Genomic DNA, 17114 nt, shown 5'->3' on the forward strand with positions numbered 1-17114 from the left:
ATTGACCGCTCGTTATAGATGACCTGAAAATTAATACTTTTTATTGTAACCTTCCTAACCGCCCGGGCGATATTAATCATATCATTATACAAGAACGATAAAGGTTTTTTTCGGTTGACAATATTATGTATAATCGACTAAACATATCCATTCAATTATTTTGGTATTATATACATTGTTGGAACTGTCTTATATACATGTACAACATAATATCTCGTTGTGGTACTTATAGCTTACCATCGTGTACGTACAAGAAAGTATCTTCACACAGCATACTATTGTGTACGTAGTATTAAGCTGTACGTACCAGAATGAGATGATATGCTGTACTTACAAGTATGATAATTTTAAATTAAATTTAAAGGTGACGCGTATGTGCCTCCTAAGTTGTACCATTTTAACCAGATAGCTTAGCAAATGCACCACTGTTGGTAATATGCACGCCCTTACATGAATTAATCAGCGTGGACATTTCATATATATCATTGTCTACACTAATGAATTAGTCAACAATTATAAAACGCGAGACTATATAGCTAGTGGCCTTGGACGTCGCACTGACTTGAACTTATCCGTTTGTTTAGCAACTTAGTGATGCCATGAGTAACTCATTAATTAAACAGCAACGATGTTATGGTGTTATTTGTTCTTTTGTACGAAAAACTATTACATGAAGTACTGTACTGTAGGTACAATGTCTGAAGACTAGATATTGTGCGTCCCTACATTTATTTTTTGACGGTGGACCTCTCGTACACCCTTGCGGGCGGGACGCCAAATTATGTAATAATGAACAAGCACCAGGTTGCCCCTATAATAATACCATCTGACTTCTAAAACACGCTGTTGATAGAGAATTTGAACCGAAACTTTAATTTTCTTTCCAGTACACAAAATAAAATGTTTGGGCCACACTTAAAATATGGTTTTTTTTCTTCTTGTTAATTAAACATAGAAACAATCCTCAGAACACGGGAAATCGCTTCTGAGACGTTCTAGAAAACACATTTTTTTGGGGGGGAGATCCCCCAAACTCCCTTTACGGGAGAGGGAAGACCCCCTCCCATACCCTCCCCCTCCTCGCGCTACGCGCTCGGTATGCTGCCTTCGGCAGAACACCGTTGACTATTGAACATTTCTCAGCCCCCNTGGTGATAATCAATATAAATCAGGTGTTTTAGTAAGGTATCCACTGGTTCAATACGTGTATGAAATCCACGATTTGTCCTTCACATATCTCAATAAATATTCATATGTAATATTTATGAAGTGCAGCGTTTCCAGAGTGATTTTCTGTTTAGTTTGTATTTTAAGAATGTCCAAAGGTCATTTGTATATATGTTTCTAGTCATTGTCATAAATGGTTAAAATTAGACTGATGGTTTGTTGGTCTTTTTATAGTTACTAATAATTTGGGCTTGAAGTCCATTCAACACATACTTAGTGTTTTGCGGACTTGTACAGACATGGAGGATGAGACAGAAAAGGAAGGAAAAGAGAAAGAACCTACATTGGTAGAAAAATGATGGGATCCTGAGGATTTATCCTGATAAATGTTCAGTATATTGCACACGCAATGCATGTCTTTGTACCTTTGATATTGTAGAAGACTCATCAAAAACGGCTGCATTGTCAAGAAAGGGTGTTTCAAATGTTCCTCATAAGGTCCTGACTACTGTACGCTGTTGTTTTACTTTTCAGGCGTCCCCATCACGCAAGGTAGTCGCCTTGGATTTTATCAGGACCTGGCCCCGATGATGCACCACTTGTGTCTACACACGATCGGATTGACGGCACATAATTACCGATTGGATTATAGTTGCTTCGGAATAATTGACTGCTCGTGCCTTTTCATGTTCATATCAACACTAATATGATGCATGTGAAAGTTGCAGCACACACACTGCACATGTACATCTAAAATGCTGTGTCAAATGACATTCATCGCTGTCGGCCGATTTGATTACTAGTGTTTGCATGCGACGTTTTCGTGTTTTCAAGTTTCCTGCTCTTGGGAAAGCAAAGAAAGAGGCCTGGAAGAACAACGTGTGGATTAGAATCGATTCGGGGAGGAATTAAGAATATTTTACACCTAGTTTAGAAATAATATTAACCATTTAACATAAATCTATATTCTAAAATTATTTCCAAGTATGAAATCATCCGAGGTATGTTTTTCCACATCAGAAAACATGTCTTTCAAAATTGGCAAGAAAGAATCTGCATCCTCCTCGGCGATTAAGTTCCCAACAGAGCCCGCCTTGCGTCTCTTTCTAGAGAAAGAATTCTGTGGAAAAAAATGAGGATTATATTGGTGCTGATTTTATCCACTAGTAACGGTTATTTGGACATTTGATCTTATTCCGTGGTGCAATGTCCGTCATCCTAAACCCCTAAAACATGTAAAATTACTCTGAACACCTTAGTTAAGCAGGTCTCCCGGAAAACTTTTGAAACCACTTGTCCGGCGGACAAGTACATGGCAAAAAGTACTCGTCCAAACAGAAAAACCACTCGTCCAGGAAAATAACAAATAAAACTCTAATCTAGGCCTAATCTTAAAAATAAAAAGGCAATACTTTGTTTGGCAACAAAAGCAGCAGTGGCGTAGTACACATGTATGCTCAAGTATACACTAAAAATTCAACCTTTTTAAAAAAAAAAAATTATGATAAATATGCACCGTCCGTATCAATCATAAAAAAGGAGAGAATAAAAACAAATCACGACATATGGAAAAAATAATCTTGGAAGTTGCCGATAACCTCAAATTAAGACTAGAAATTGTCAAAGACAATTTTGAAGGCCTTTTCGTGATTGCTAGCTACACTTTGACACTTAAGGACAGTTTAAGACAAACAATATCCAAGAACACAGGTAGCGTTGATCCTATAGCGTTGATGATGGGTCAGTGATAGGTCACTTATTCTGTTACTAGGTCAGCAAATACTTCTATTAGGAGGTGGTCCGATCATGTGACCATTAAGTGATCAACTAGAAACATTTCTTTGGTTAGATTTTACTTCAAGCACTAAAATGACCACTTGTTATGACCCAGAGTTGACCATGTCCTAGAGCGATATCATATAATGGTGACCCCTTACATTTAACACTCAAGTTGCTGTGTTAGTCTAATCTTTATGTAAATAGAACTTCACCTAGATGATCCGAATTATTTTTTCACATCTGTTGTCTAGTATAGTATCATAATACAGATACAAAATAATTAAAATCTGAATTTGATTAAATCTGATGATGATGTGATCTGTGACAATAAATAAATCTGATTGTTATTCAAGATATGTTAATATTTAAAATAAATGTATGAATTGAATTGGTGTCTCCTGGTTTCCATTTAAAACCAAAAACACCAAATTACAGGTATACTTTGTATATACTGTTGGTCGTATTTCATGTAAATGGTTTCACGTTTATTAGCAAACAAAAACTTGCAAGGCGGGTATCAAAATTATTTGCAGTGTGGATTAAATGCAAAGACAGCTAGAGTGCACATAATTTTATATATTTTTTTTTATTAAAAACACCGACTTACCTTGTTTAAAACTTATTGGCTAGTATATCCAATGGTGTTAGTCGTTGCTCGATGTACTTCCAGGCCAATCCCTCGTTGATACCTCTTGCTCCATTAGAAGAGGGATTGTTGAAATCCCCCAATTCCATGTATTAATAGATGTCTTCTTCATCCCCGACAACATTGTAGTAGTCCACTTTTTGAAAACCGTCGAAAGCATAAAATAACGAAATAAAATTGTTTCCAGCATCCGTGAACATTTCCTCTGACAGGTAGAGTGGCCCCCTACAATATGGACACTCTGGACCTCTCAAGTTCATGAAACAGTCCTGACAAAAGTCGTTTTTACAGACTGAACAAACAATAAAATTAATGTCAATCTTCAGATTGACAAAAATATCACATTCCTCTGCCCAGTAAAACTTTCTAGTCGTCATCTTAACGAATTAATTTGACAAAGTTAAACTTCAATCAGGTCAGTGGTGAATTAAAAAAAGTTAGAATATACTAGTAGAACCATCAGTAAAACCAGGGATGTTACAAGTTTCCAGTTCTGTATTCATGTTAGCACAGTTTGATATGTGTTTATTGGTCCAAGGCAACAGTTTACATGATTCATGTAGGATTTAAAGCTTAAGTAGTGCATCTCATTTACAAACTAGTATTTAATCTGAATCGTTAGTGAATTAGAATGTTCAAATATATCGTTATTATTGCATGTCTGTTGTCACAAATAAATCGTCCCTAAGGTAACAGGTTGTGAGATTTAATCCTATACTATAGATAATACTGTGCCTATTGTTACAAATACGTCGTCACTAGGGCAACAGTTTGTGAGATTTAATCCTATACGATAGGTAATACTGTTAGAAGAGACTTCACAGACGTCGAGGTTTCCAGCCTTGACGAGGTCGATCTGTTTCTGTGTCATGTAATATAACTAAAACAGTAGCTTTAACCTTGACAGTTCAAATAAATAATGAAGCTGAATAGCGGTATGTCTCAAAAAGGCGGCATGTCTTAAAAAAGGAGGCATGTTTTAAAAAAGGAGGCATGTTCCAAAAAAGGCGACATGTTTTAAAAACGGAGGCATGTCTTAAAAAGGGAGGCTGAATAGAACTTCAATCTGCCTCAATCTGAACCTCAACCTGCCTCAATCGAATCTCAATCTGCCTCAATCGAACCTAAAACGAACCCCAATCGAACCTCTATCGAACCCCAATCTGCCTCAATCGAACCTCAAACGAACCTCAATCTGCCTCAATCGAACCTCAATCTGCCTCAATCTGAACCTCAACCTGCCTCAATCGAACCTCAATCTGCCTCAATCGAACCTCAAACGAACCCCAATCGAACCTCAATCTGCCTCAATCGATCCTCAAACGAACCTCAACCTGCCTCAATCGAACCTCAATCTGCCTCAATTGAACCTCAAACGAACCCTAATCGAACCTCAATCGAACCTCAATCTGCCTCAATCGAACCTCAAACGAACCTCAATCGAACCTCAATCTTCCTTGGATTGAGGTTCGGATTGAGGTTTAATACCGGCATATTACATCAACTACCAATACATTCTATGATGCAGACGGCCCTTTGTAAAAATCATACATTTCGTTTTTCCTATGTTAACTTTCAATCTCCATTGTCTACAATATGTAAATCTTGAGGGCAGTCAGAAAAAAAGAATCGGATCGTCTGCATACAATTAAATAAAAAGTTTGATGTAGATATGGAATTCTTCTTCTAATTTACTACTTAGGCACTGTAAACCCTTAACATTATTACGAGTCATAAAATCTTCAGGGTCGTTCAAGTATAAACTGAATAGAAAGGGAGATAAGTTTTCACCTTGTCTCAAACCATTATCACATGGGGAAAAAGTAGAACTTTGACCATTAAAAGTTATCTTAGACTTAATGCCTCGGTACATGTTGTATATAATCGAGTACATGTTGTATATAATCGAGTACATATTGTATATAATCGAGTACATGTTGTATATAATCTACTCAATGTACTTTAAGCAGCAGTTAAAAGTACCTCACTACTTCAGACATCAGTATACCAGTATCCAGGTCATTGACGTTATTGCATTGGTTAATCATATCTACAATATTCTGGATTTTATCGACATCAAGATTTTCAATAAAAGCCTGTATTTGTTAATAGACTCATTGTTACATGTATCGACATTGACATGTGTACTCCTACGTATGGTTAGCGAAAGTGGACAATGTGCATCTGAAAATAATGAACTAAAATCTAAAACATTAAAGTCATCAATGGATTTCAAAAGCTCTGAAGAACATATTACATAATCTACAATACTTGAAATGTTTATTTACCCCTATTTCGATCTCCACCGACTCTGCCATTACAAATAAACAAATCATTAAATCCAAAAATGTTCTTGCGCAAATCTTTACTCTTTCTATGTTTATCGATATCAAAATTTTTCAAACACACTTAAATGTACACCATCATTAAAAATGGCCATGGTTGTTGATCTCTTTCGTCTGTTTCAACAAAATCTATGAAGTCATCCGCTCTCGCCGTTCTGGCATTAAAATCTCCCAATAACAAACGTGTTGACACTTGGATGATAATCGTAAGTACTCATTTTCTAACTCAGAAAATGGGTCACCAACACTATAAGTAGACCTCTCGGGTGGTGTATATACTATACCAAATAATAGGTTCCCATCGCATTGACATATTTCACTATCCAGTCTAAACCAGCTTACAAATTTACTGCCACTTTCTATTGCATGTATGTAACTTTTAATTTCATGTTTATAAGCTAAAGGTTTACCTCCAGACTTTATTTTTCTGAATCCAAACTTATTTTTCATTACAGTTTCAAAACCAGGCAGGCAGGTCAATAACATCTCCATTATCTGTTTTAGTTTCACATAAACATAGCTGAATATCAAAATTATTTACAAACTCACGAAGTTCTGGGTATTGTACTTTTCTCAGAATACCACAGACATTTAGCATCAGTATTTTAATATTACATAATGTAGTTCAACTTGTGACTATATTGGTCCATGTTTGCCCTCCGGCGCATTCCTATTGGTGCTGAGAAGAATTCATGCGCTTGCGCTTAAAACGGGGTGGTTTGGTGGGCGTGTCTGTGGGTGTATCCGGGGGCTTGTACAATCATGGACTTAGATAGCACACCCTCTTTTTCTTTTATGGCATGCTGAAATTAGGAACCATATCACGATGGATTTGGGTCAATATTTAGAGCCGTCGAAATACACTTTCCAGGTTATCAATGCGACTGAAATAGTTCTGTGTACATGATAATATACCAGATTGTAATTATGTAAACAAATTACAACATATTGATGATCAATTACCGATAATTACATGCATTAATGAACTCACTCGCGATCAGTAATCTAAGGTTAAATGGCGGCCATTATTAAAAACACACGGATTAACAACCGTTTTCAGAATACAAATACTACAATTTCAGAAGTATATGGGTTCACTTGAAACCACATGTTGCGATCGGACACATATCAAAAAGCAATTATGTTCGTCCGTATGTCTATTATCTATTTATTATAGCAAGTAGTTCAAAACTCCAGCGGAGGGTAAATGCAAGACGATGAGGCGACCCCGATGAGGGGAGTGAAATCACACGCTATTGCATCATGATGAATTTTGGTCAATATTCAGAGCCGTACAAATACACTGATTAGATCGTCAATGTGATTGAAATCGTTCTATGTACATGATAATATACCAGTTTGTAATTATGTAAACAAATTTCAACATATTTATGTTCAATAACCGAGAATTACATACATTCATTCGCATCAACAACCGTTTTCAGAATACAAATACTACAATTTCAGAGGTTAGGGTTCACTTGTAAAACCACGTGTTGCGATTGAACACATATCTAAAAGCAATAATGTTTAGTTCGTATGTCAAATCATCTATTTAAAAGCAAGAAATGTATACAACAACAGACATTAATGGCGGGTGTGAAGCCATAACATAATTCAAGTATAGGTTCACTATAAAGTTTTGCAATTTGAGACATTTTACTAGTACTTGACACAACAAACATGATAAAAATAAAGACAGAAGTAAATCAAAAATCAATTACTTTGAACTCTGGTAAATGTTACGGTACAGGATTCCCCAGAATGTATAACTTTTCAAAGCCAATTATTCCCCAATCACGTAAAATCTCGCGCTTTCTCGCAGTTTCTCGCAACATCAAAGTGCCCTAGATATATTTCCTATGCAGAAGAGACAGTTGCCTTTCCCTCTAATCTAATTCCGTGGTACAATGCATCATCCCTATACAATTGGTCTTTGATCAACACCGTTTTCTTCCCTGATTATCGTGCTTCTTTCGATAAAGGGTACATTTTTTTCCTTCTTTCGGAAAATGTTCATCAATTCCATTGTGTGTTCCTTTTAGTTTATTCGCACTCTATTTCACAGTTGATCAGTCTTTGTAGTATAGAAATTTTGCAATAATTGCTCTCTCTTCCATTTCTTCCATCATCTCCTTCATTTCATCAACTTCATCTAGTGCATCATTTTCACTGAAGCTTCCCTGTCTATCTTTATTTTTACAATATTTCTCCCTATAGTATCATTTGCAGCTTTTACACGATCCATGATATTGCTGTTATCCTGCAAGTCACTTTCTATGTCTATGATATTTCTATTCGTGCTCTCAAGCTCCGTTTCCTTACCATTAGCTTCTATTAGCGTCTCTCCAAACTTAGAGTAATGTCAATGATTCTATTAAGTGATCAAGCACTATTTCTTTTAAATGCTCTTAGTCAAAATGTAAGACCGACGTTAAATATTTTAGACACAAAGCATAGCTATAATTGTAGCCGACTAATTATGTAATTATGTAAGTCTATGCATAGTCAGAGTTGCTGACAGCTCACCTGCAATGCAACTGTAGACATCTAGATGAGAGTTCTTTCCAATACTTTCTTGAGTGACTGTGTCATTAATACCTAGATTTGAAAAAAAAAGACTAGTGAAATATGCAAATAAACTTATACATTTTACCGCGGACTTATAGAAAGCATTCCGTGATAATTAAATATAATTCATAGGGATTGTGTTCATCATTCAGATTGGATTTTTTTTATGCTGCACCCTAGTGAATTTTTAGATGCCATCAATATGTAAATTGTTTTTAAACTGGGCATTTGAAAAAAAATACATAAACAAATTTCACGAACATGCACAATTTGTTAACGAGAATACGTTCCGAGTCGATCTTGAGTTACAAGGGTTTCATATATAAGCAAATAAACGGGAAACTACCGGAATCCTGTTGTCCATTAATTCTGTAATGGCATTCAGGGTTTAGGTTAGTATTTTCAATATAAACCATCCATCTAGAAATAAATGCTTGCGCCACTTTAATTTTCTAAAACAGAAAATATACACGCCTTTCGAACAATTGAAATACCGGAAATAGAAAAGCTAGCGCCATCGTACGGCTTTTTGCATCATAACACGTCGCCAAAGCAGGTTGGTGTAGACGTTTCACGACTAGAGGTAGCGGACGGCGAAAGTAGAATTATGTCAGCCAACGGACGAGGGTCAATGCGAGCTCAGAGTCGTTCTCCTCCTTTCATAGTTATAGGTCTTTCGGTAGCGTTAGTTATCCTAGGGGCGAATTACTGGAATCTGTCTTCTAATAACAGCAAGTTGGCGTTCGAGGTGGCTGAACTTCAAGATCAAGTTCGACAAGTCTCTGCGAAACGAATCAGCGCTGAAAAGAAGATAGATTCCATGGCAGAGAGTTACAACCGAAACAAGGAGACTTTAGCACAGAAAGAGAGTGACGTAAAATCCCTGAACGGTCAAGTAGAGGGCAAACTGGAAGAACTGCAGTCATTGGGCAAAGAAAAGGAGACATGTCAGAATAATTTGGTTAGTACTAATATTAATACACGGCCACCTCGATCTGCCCCGGCCGGTCTGACGACACAATATATAAACAAATCTCTCGTCGTCAGAAAGCTGTAGTACGTTATCGCAGCTATAATTTGGTATGCAGTCACACATCGATAAACATTCAGATCACATGATCACACACGTTAAATTCACCACGTTCATCGATACCGGTTACTGGCTTCATACAATTGTGGTTACTTGTTTGTAGTTTACCTTAAAGGTGATTTTTTTTATTATCTTTATACCACTTACAAAATGTTGTTAAAGTTCCCATCTGCTAGATTATTACATTTCAGGGATTATCTCCCCTTAATTTACCATACATTCTCTTTAAAAAAAAAGAGCAAAAGTAAGAATCTATCTGGATGTTTTCAATGACTTTGTAAAAAATTGACGACATCGCCATTAATTCTACTCACTTCCCAGTGGTCGAGAAACGTCCTGAACGACAGGACATACAATTGCAGAGACGTTATAAATATATTACAGAGATTGGCAACTTGCTCTTTAACTTAACATTGGTCACAATAACCGGATGTCATATCGCGAGCTACGCTTCACCTGCACCATATTGGATATACAGTTCGCTGCATTCAATAATGCCATGAGAAACATCAAAAATCAACATGATATTAAACCCATAGCTAGCTGAGATTTCCATCCGGTTAGGGAGTGCTACTTTGAATGTAAACTTGAATGAGTAAGTTTGGAAAACACCAAACATCAAAAGAATTTGCACATCGTGGCTGTGTTTACATATCAGGAATGATTTTGGCTTCAGGAGAACACAAACTCCGTTTTTGTTCTTTAGACAATTTCAAAAATATATTAGATATTTTAAAATTATTTGATAACATGTCTAACCAGCTTCTTAAAATGAGTCTGTTACAATACTTGCAAAGTTCAATAATTTAGGTCTGGAAAGACAGATATTTAGGTCACCTGAAACAAAGTCTCAAGTGACCTATTGCGATCGCCTTTTGTCTGTCGTGCGTCTGTAAACAATTTACATTTTTGACTTCTCCAAAACCCCTGAACCAATTTCAATGAAATTTTGCAGAAACCTTCCATGGCCAAATGTCAACCAAAATTGTGAATTATATGGTCTTCAGGTATTAATTATTTGATAATATTTCTAACCAGGTTCTTATAATGAGGGTGTTAAATACTTGCAAAGTTCAATAATTTAGCTCTGAAAACACAGTTTTCTTAAGGATAAACAAGTTAAAATGGCGGCTTTGATTTGTGAGGTTATTTTTCATGACACATTAAAACACGAACTCCTTTCTAATTCATTATGTAATTTCAAAAACATCTTCAGATTTTTATTCAAACATAATATTTCTAGTCAGCTTTTTGAAATAAGGTTTTTATAATGCTTGCAAAGTTTGATAATTGAGCTCTGAATATACACTTTAAAATATACAAGTAAAAATGCCAGCTGTGATGTGCGAGGGTTAATTCCTTTCATGACACCGGCACTCCTTTCTCTTTCATTATTTTATTTCAAAAACTTATTCAAATATATATATGAGCCATATATCTAGGATATGTGACATGTTGACACGAACTAACGAATACACGATAAAATTCTCACTGACCAGACTATCGTCACAGGATCAATATCATTCTGCTTCGACATGTGCTTTTAGTTGTCAAAGCAAACACTCATAGACCATGTTCCGTGTGATTGCGCAGCCGCAACCCAAGTCTCACTGCATTTCTTATTATAACAATAATAATTTTAAACACAGGGGTCCATCCTGGATCAGGAAAAGAATACGCCTACTGTTACCCACTGCATGTATCGTAGGAGGCGACTAATGTGGGAACACCCTGCAGAATTGGGGATTTGTTTTGATGTCCTCTATCTTGGGACACAAAAGCGACAAAATAAATCTGCAACGCCCATTGCAATATTTGAAATCTTTATCTTTCTACTTCTAAGTTCTAACTACCTATTTATTTCCTAGCACCTTGCACTTTTGGCTTGAATGTTGAGCGTTTGCCCAGGTGAGGAAGGTAATGGGTTCTGTCCCCAGGCCATCCGTTGTCAGTATAATGTGACCGGGCGGAATGCTTGTGCTTGGTGCTTTCGGCATGGCATTACAGTGAGATAGCACTATAAAGTTGGCATCAGATCCGCGCTATCACACGGAGGCAATCACACCCTGTCTCCTGCATGCACACATGTAGGCACGCGTGCACTGCACACACGGAGGCAAGTCCTTAGCTGTTAATAGGACATTAAACTAAATCATTACAAATATATCTTAAATGCATACACATTGTCATATGTCTTTAAGCACCAAAATAAACATTTATAATATAACTAATATCTTATTTATGATATTTTTTAAGCAACATGGATGCTACCAATGTCAACAATAACAACAAAAAAGAGAATGGTATTTTATTTTCTACGAGATGCTGTCAAGCAGATCTAGACAAATTTGCAAAATAAGAGGAGAAAATACCAAACATCTATCGTTATATCGTTGGTTCAGTAAGAACAGCTTAATCGTTTTTGAAATTTTTGTATAGCAATTACTGTAATAATTATTTTAAATGCATTATTTCACAAAAGATGTCTTTGGAGGAAATATCCTATTACTGGGTATATATTTTAATTAATATCTTGTTTTATTAAATTATTAAATTAAAGGACATAATTCCTGCATGCATCTTAACTTTACTCAATCGTCTCTCGCTATGATCATTGTGTTTTGTACTGATCATACAAAGTACAAAGTATTCTTGTTTCGTTTTATTGTAAATAATTTTATAATAATTACTGTAAAGGAAGTGAAGTAATCTTAGTACAATGTTACTACAACATCATAATCAAACGCTGCACAGACATTTGGAAAAAGATATCCAGCTAACGTTGCGAACATTGTGACCAGAGCAAGATGTTCTCTGGACATAGTGTGCCCATTGAGTGACTACAGACAGGGTTGTGTAGGAATATTACATACTTATATAATACCCGACCTCCTCTGGGGACGCATTATCTATCACATAGTGTGCCCACTGAGTGTTTACAGACAGGGTTGTGTAGGAATATTACATACTTATATAATACCCGACCTCCTCTGGGGACGCATTATCTATCACATAGTGTGCCCACTGAGTGACTACAGACAGGGTTGTGTAGGAATATTACATACTTATATAATACCTGACCTCCTCTGGGGACGCATTATCTGTCATATATTGTGTCCTCGTATAACGCTATGGTACCACAGCTTCATGTCCTCGTATGACGCTATGGTACCACAGCTTCATGTCCTCGTATGACGCTATGGTACCACAGCTTCATGTCCTCGTATGACGCTATGGTACCACAGCTTCATGTCCTCGTATGACGCTATGGTACCACAGCTTCATGTCCTCGTATGACGCTATGGTACCACAGCTTCATGTCCTCGTATGACGCTATGGTACCACAGCTTCATGTCCTCGTATGACGCTATGGTACCACAGCTTCATGTCCTCGTATGACGCTATGGTACCACAGCTTCATGTCCTCGTATGACGCTATGGTACCACAGCTTCATGTCCTCGTATGACGCTATGGTACCACAGCTTCATGTCCTCGTATGACGCTATGGTACCACAGCTTCATGTCCTCGTATGACGCTATGGTACCACAGCTTCATGGTGTATTAGCTTTATTTAGGACAATTGCAAACTTTGCTTTGCAGAGAACTATAAAGGAGGTCACGACTGCGAGGAACTCAATGTCCATTCTCGACAGTGGTATAGATAAATATATGATATGCCACATTTACTCTGTGGCTGCACAGTTAAGTGTACATTTTGCATGCACTAGTCTCGTTTGGTTCATATCACTGCCCAGTCACAAGTGAAAAAATGTAATGTTATTCCTTATAAATACAAAAATAATACAAGTTATCAAAATTATCTGCCATAGAAATGAGCACACACTCAGCTTTGTTATGCAATTGATTTAGAAAACAAAGGTTTCAAATTAAACAAAGAGGATATTTTTCACTCTAAATTGTTTTTGTGTTTACATGACAATGTACATTTCTAAAATCTTACAAACACATGACATATGAAATGACAGCACTGTCTTACATTTTTCAAACATTTATGAGCCTATTACTTAAAACTGCCTCTGTCGAATTTCACAGTCCTGTAGCAATTGGTTTTGCTAACAGTTCATTGTATATGCTTGCACCATGTTATCAATACAAAACACACTACATTCTCCATCCTTGATACTCCATGGGTTCTGCTCACTGTGCTCTCTGCACCCCTTAAATATATCGTAACAAAATAGAAGACTCAGTATTTACCTCCTTGTAGAAGAGACAAGAAAAATAGTTTGATCCTTTGATGTACATCAAAAGAATCCCACAACAGAAACATTGACAGGCTTTGAAGTTGGTGTCCCTCTTTTGTAATCTTCAAAGACAGGAATGAGCCTAGCAATTAGTCAGTTTTTTTAACCTAGACCAATCAAATAGCTAACCAATTTGCACCTGCCTTCATTTTTGCTATGACATATTTCAGGAGTGCAGAAAACATAAGTGAGCTATACATTCTCCTGCAACTGCTAGATCATTTCCATATCTATAGGAGTATATTACAGTCAGTACTTTGCTGATTTGGCTTAATTTATTGTTGATTATGATTAAAACTAAAAAAATAATTCACAACAATCAAGAAAACTAATGTCAGTGATAACCATCTTTATAAAATCTGAAGTAAAAAACACATTATCAGTAAAGTTTCCCTTTTTACGTTAATTCACCATTTATTGCAATGGAATTTACTCATTTTTCCTGTTATTTGTCTGTCCTAGCATAAGTAATGACTGGTGTTTCTGTTATCTGATACTATTACATTATTTTTGAATTTTATTTTTATTTTTTTAACTTCAGAAAAATTGTGAAGAAAATAGTAACGGAATACAACAGGAGTTGCAGAAAGTTAAAGGTTTGTACAATATATACATAAACACTGTGTTAATTTTGTTGTAATACTTGGTAAGAAACCAACATTTTGATCAATAATGACATGTGGCAGTATTTATACATGTGAACAGAAGAATGTGTTGAGCCTATGGATCAAAAAGATTGATACTAGCAGCTGTTACAGTAAAACTCAAGTAATCTTTAACAAATTGGCTCTGTAATGTACTATTTATGGCTAAGAACATCCATATACATGTAGACTTGTGATGAGTATAAAACTCAGCACATATATATATATATATATATATACAAATCTCTTTTTTAGCTCACCTGCCCACATGGCAAGTGGGCTTATGTCATGGTGCGGTGTACGTCCTCGTCCGTCAACTTTTCCTTTAAACTTCCTCTTTTGGCGAACTGACAGCCCTAGAGTCGTGTTATTTGGCTGAAAGCTTTGTTGGTAGGAGCCCGATAAAGTTTGAGATCGAAAATGATCTTGACCTACTTTCAATGTCACAGGGGTCATATATGTGAAAAACTTCAAACGACTTTTTCTGAAGAACCAAAAGGTAAAGAATCTTCATATTTGGCTGATGGTTTCATGGGATGGAGTCCAACAAAGTTTGAGAATGAAAATGACCTTGACCTGCTTTCAATGTCACAGGGATCAAATGTGTCAAACCCTTCAAACGACTTCTTCTGAAGAACTGTAAGGTATAGAATCTTCATATTTGATTGAGATTGGGATTGAGCCAAACAAAGTTTGAGAACGAAAAAGACCTTGACCTACTTTCAAGGTCACAGCAGTCAAATATGTCAAACGCTAAAAACAACTTCTTCTGAAGAACAAAAGGTATAGAATCTTCGTATTTGGCTGGTGGCTTCCTGGGATGGAGCCCAAGAAAGTTTGAGAATGAAAATGACCTCAACCTACTTTAGAGGTCAACGAGGTCAACAACATTTTAAAGGATTTGTTCTTAAGAACTAAAAGGAATGGATTCTTAAGATATTGCTGGTAGCTTTTTGGAATAGAGCTAACCAATTTGAAAAGGAAAATGACATTGACCTACTTACAAGGTCACAGGGAAAAATATGTCAAGCAACTTTTGAAGAAGAAAAAGATTTTTTTTTATTTGGCTGGTAGTTTAAACAGATGGAGCCGACAAAGTTTGCGAGGGAAATATTTGTAGTACAATATGATATTTAATGAGAATATTTTGCTATGACTGCTTAAATATTCAGGTGAGCGATACAGGCCCTCTGGGCCTCTTGTTTCATAGGATTGTAGAGATTGAGTTCTAGACTCACTGTAGATAATTTGGGTTTAGTTTGATTTGCTCAGCTGTGCTCCATTTCCTCACAATCTGATAATGATTTAAGTCTGTGGTTGATCTACAAAACATACATAAATACACAACATTAATATTCATACTATCTGTTATTCATACTATCTGTTCATTCAAAGAATTATTCTTATATTTTTTTTCAGAGGAAGTTGAGCAACTCAAAAAGAAGGAACAAGAAGCAGCCACAAACACTCAGAAATGTGACAGGTAAGGGTGGCAATCACCCTGGGATATGCTCTAGTTTATAAATTGGTACAGGTAGGGGAAACAATCACCCAAACATAGACTCTCATATGATATGATAGGGGAGACAATCACCCAAACATAGACTCTCATATGATATGATAGGGAAGACAATCACCCTGGGATATATTCTAGTTTATAGACCGTTACACAAAAGGGAGACAATCACCCAGACATAGACTCTCATATGATATAAATAGGCTGTTAAAAGGTAGGGGAGACAATCACCCTGGGTTATACTCTAGTTTACAGACCGTTACACACAAGGGAGACAATCACCCAGACATAGACTCTCATATGATATAAATAGCCTGTTATAGGTAGGGGAGACAATCACCCTGGTTTATACTCTAGTTTATAGACCGTTACACAAAAGGGAGACAATCACCAGACATAGACTCTCATATGATATGATAGGGAAGACAATCACCCAAACATAGACTCTCATATGATATGATAGGGAAGACAATCACCCTGGGATATATTCTAGTTTATAGACCGTTACACACAAGCGAGACAATCACCCAGACATAGACTCTCATATGATATAACTAGTTTGTAATTGGAGACAATCCTGCAGATACACATGTAAGGAAGACACAACCTGACACATGCTCTGGTTTTTTGTAGCTTGTTATAAGTAAGGCAGACGATCACATACAATCTAGTTTACAGGTACTTACTCCATTTGAATTGGATGACGCATCTAGGAAAATATCTTTTAATCTAATACAGATTTTCACTTAACTTGGTGTACATGATTTTATGAAGCAAAATACTTGTACATGTATATTCTGTCTTTGCGTATTGCAGAGTTATCTTCTCTTGTGAGCAGATATTGATTGTTACATCATTTGTTTGAGAGAGTAAGGCCAAAAAAATTTGATTACTTGGTTCTCAGGCCCACGTGCATTTCATTTTAGGGCACCGCATTGGCGATTTTATCGTGAAAGTAATAAAAAAAATGTGAATGTGCAGCCACTGTTTTTAAAAATATCCTGAAAATTGATCAGCATGTCGTTTTTACTCGTTAGTCGTCCCAAAAACGTTTGAATAAAGATAAGGATTGAGATACAGGTAAGCATT

At 36.3% G+C, this 17114-nt stretch overlaps 1 protein-coding gene across 2 annotated transcripts in view; it reads left to right on the forward strand.

Moving 5' to 3' along the window:
- The first annotated feature begins 9016 nt into the window (after positions 1–9016).
- The window catches only part of LOC110445569 (protein CASC4-like), a 32812-nt gene continuing 24714 nt past the window's right edge, over positions 9017–17114 (forward strand). For both annotated transcript variants that reach the window (XM_021490232.1, XM_021490233.1), the window contains exons 1-3: positions 9017–9469; positions 14407–14461; positions 15929–15992. In XM_021490232.1, coding sequence (XP_021345907.1) covers positions 9116–9469; positions 14407–14461; positions 15929–15992 — 473 coding nt within the window. In that variant the 5' untranslated portion in view covers positions 9017–9115. The remainder of the gene's footprint in view (positions 9470–14406; positions 14462–15928; positions 15993–17114) is intronic.

This window comes from Mizuhopecten yessoensis, unplaced genomic scaffold (assembly GCF_002113885.1).
Source record: "Mizuhopecten yessoensis strain PY_sf001 unplaced genomic scaffold, ASM211388v2 scaffold2329, whole genome shotgun sequence".
NCBI classification, from domain to species: Eukaryota; Metazoa; Mollusca; class Bivalvia; order Pectinida; family Pectinidae; genus Mizuhopecten; species Mizuhopecten yessoensis.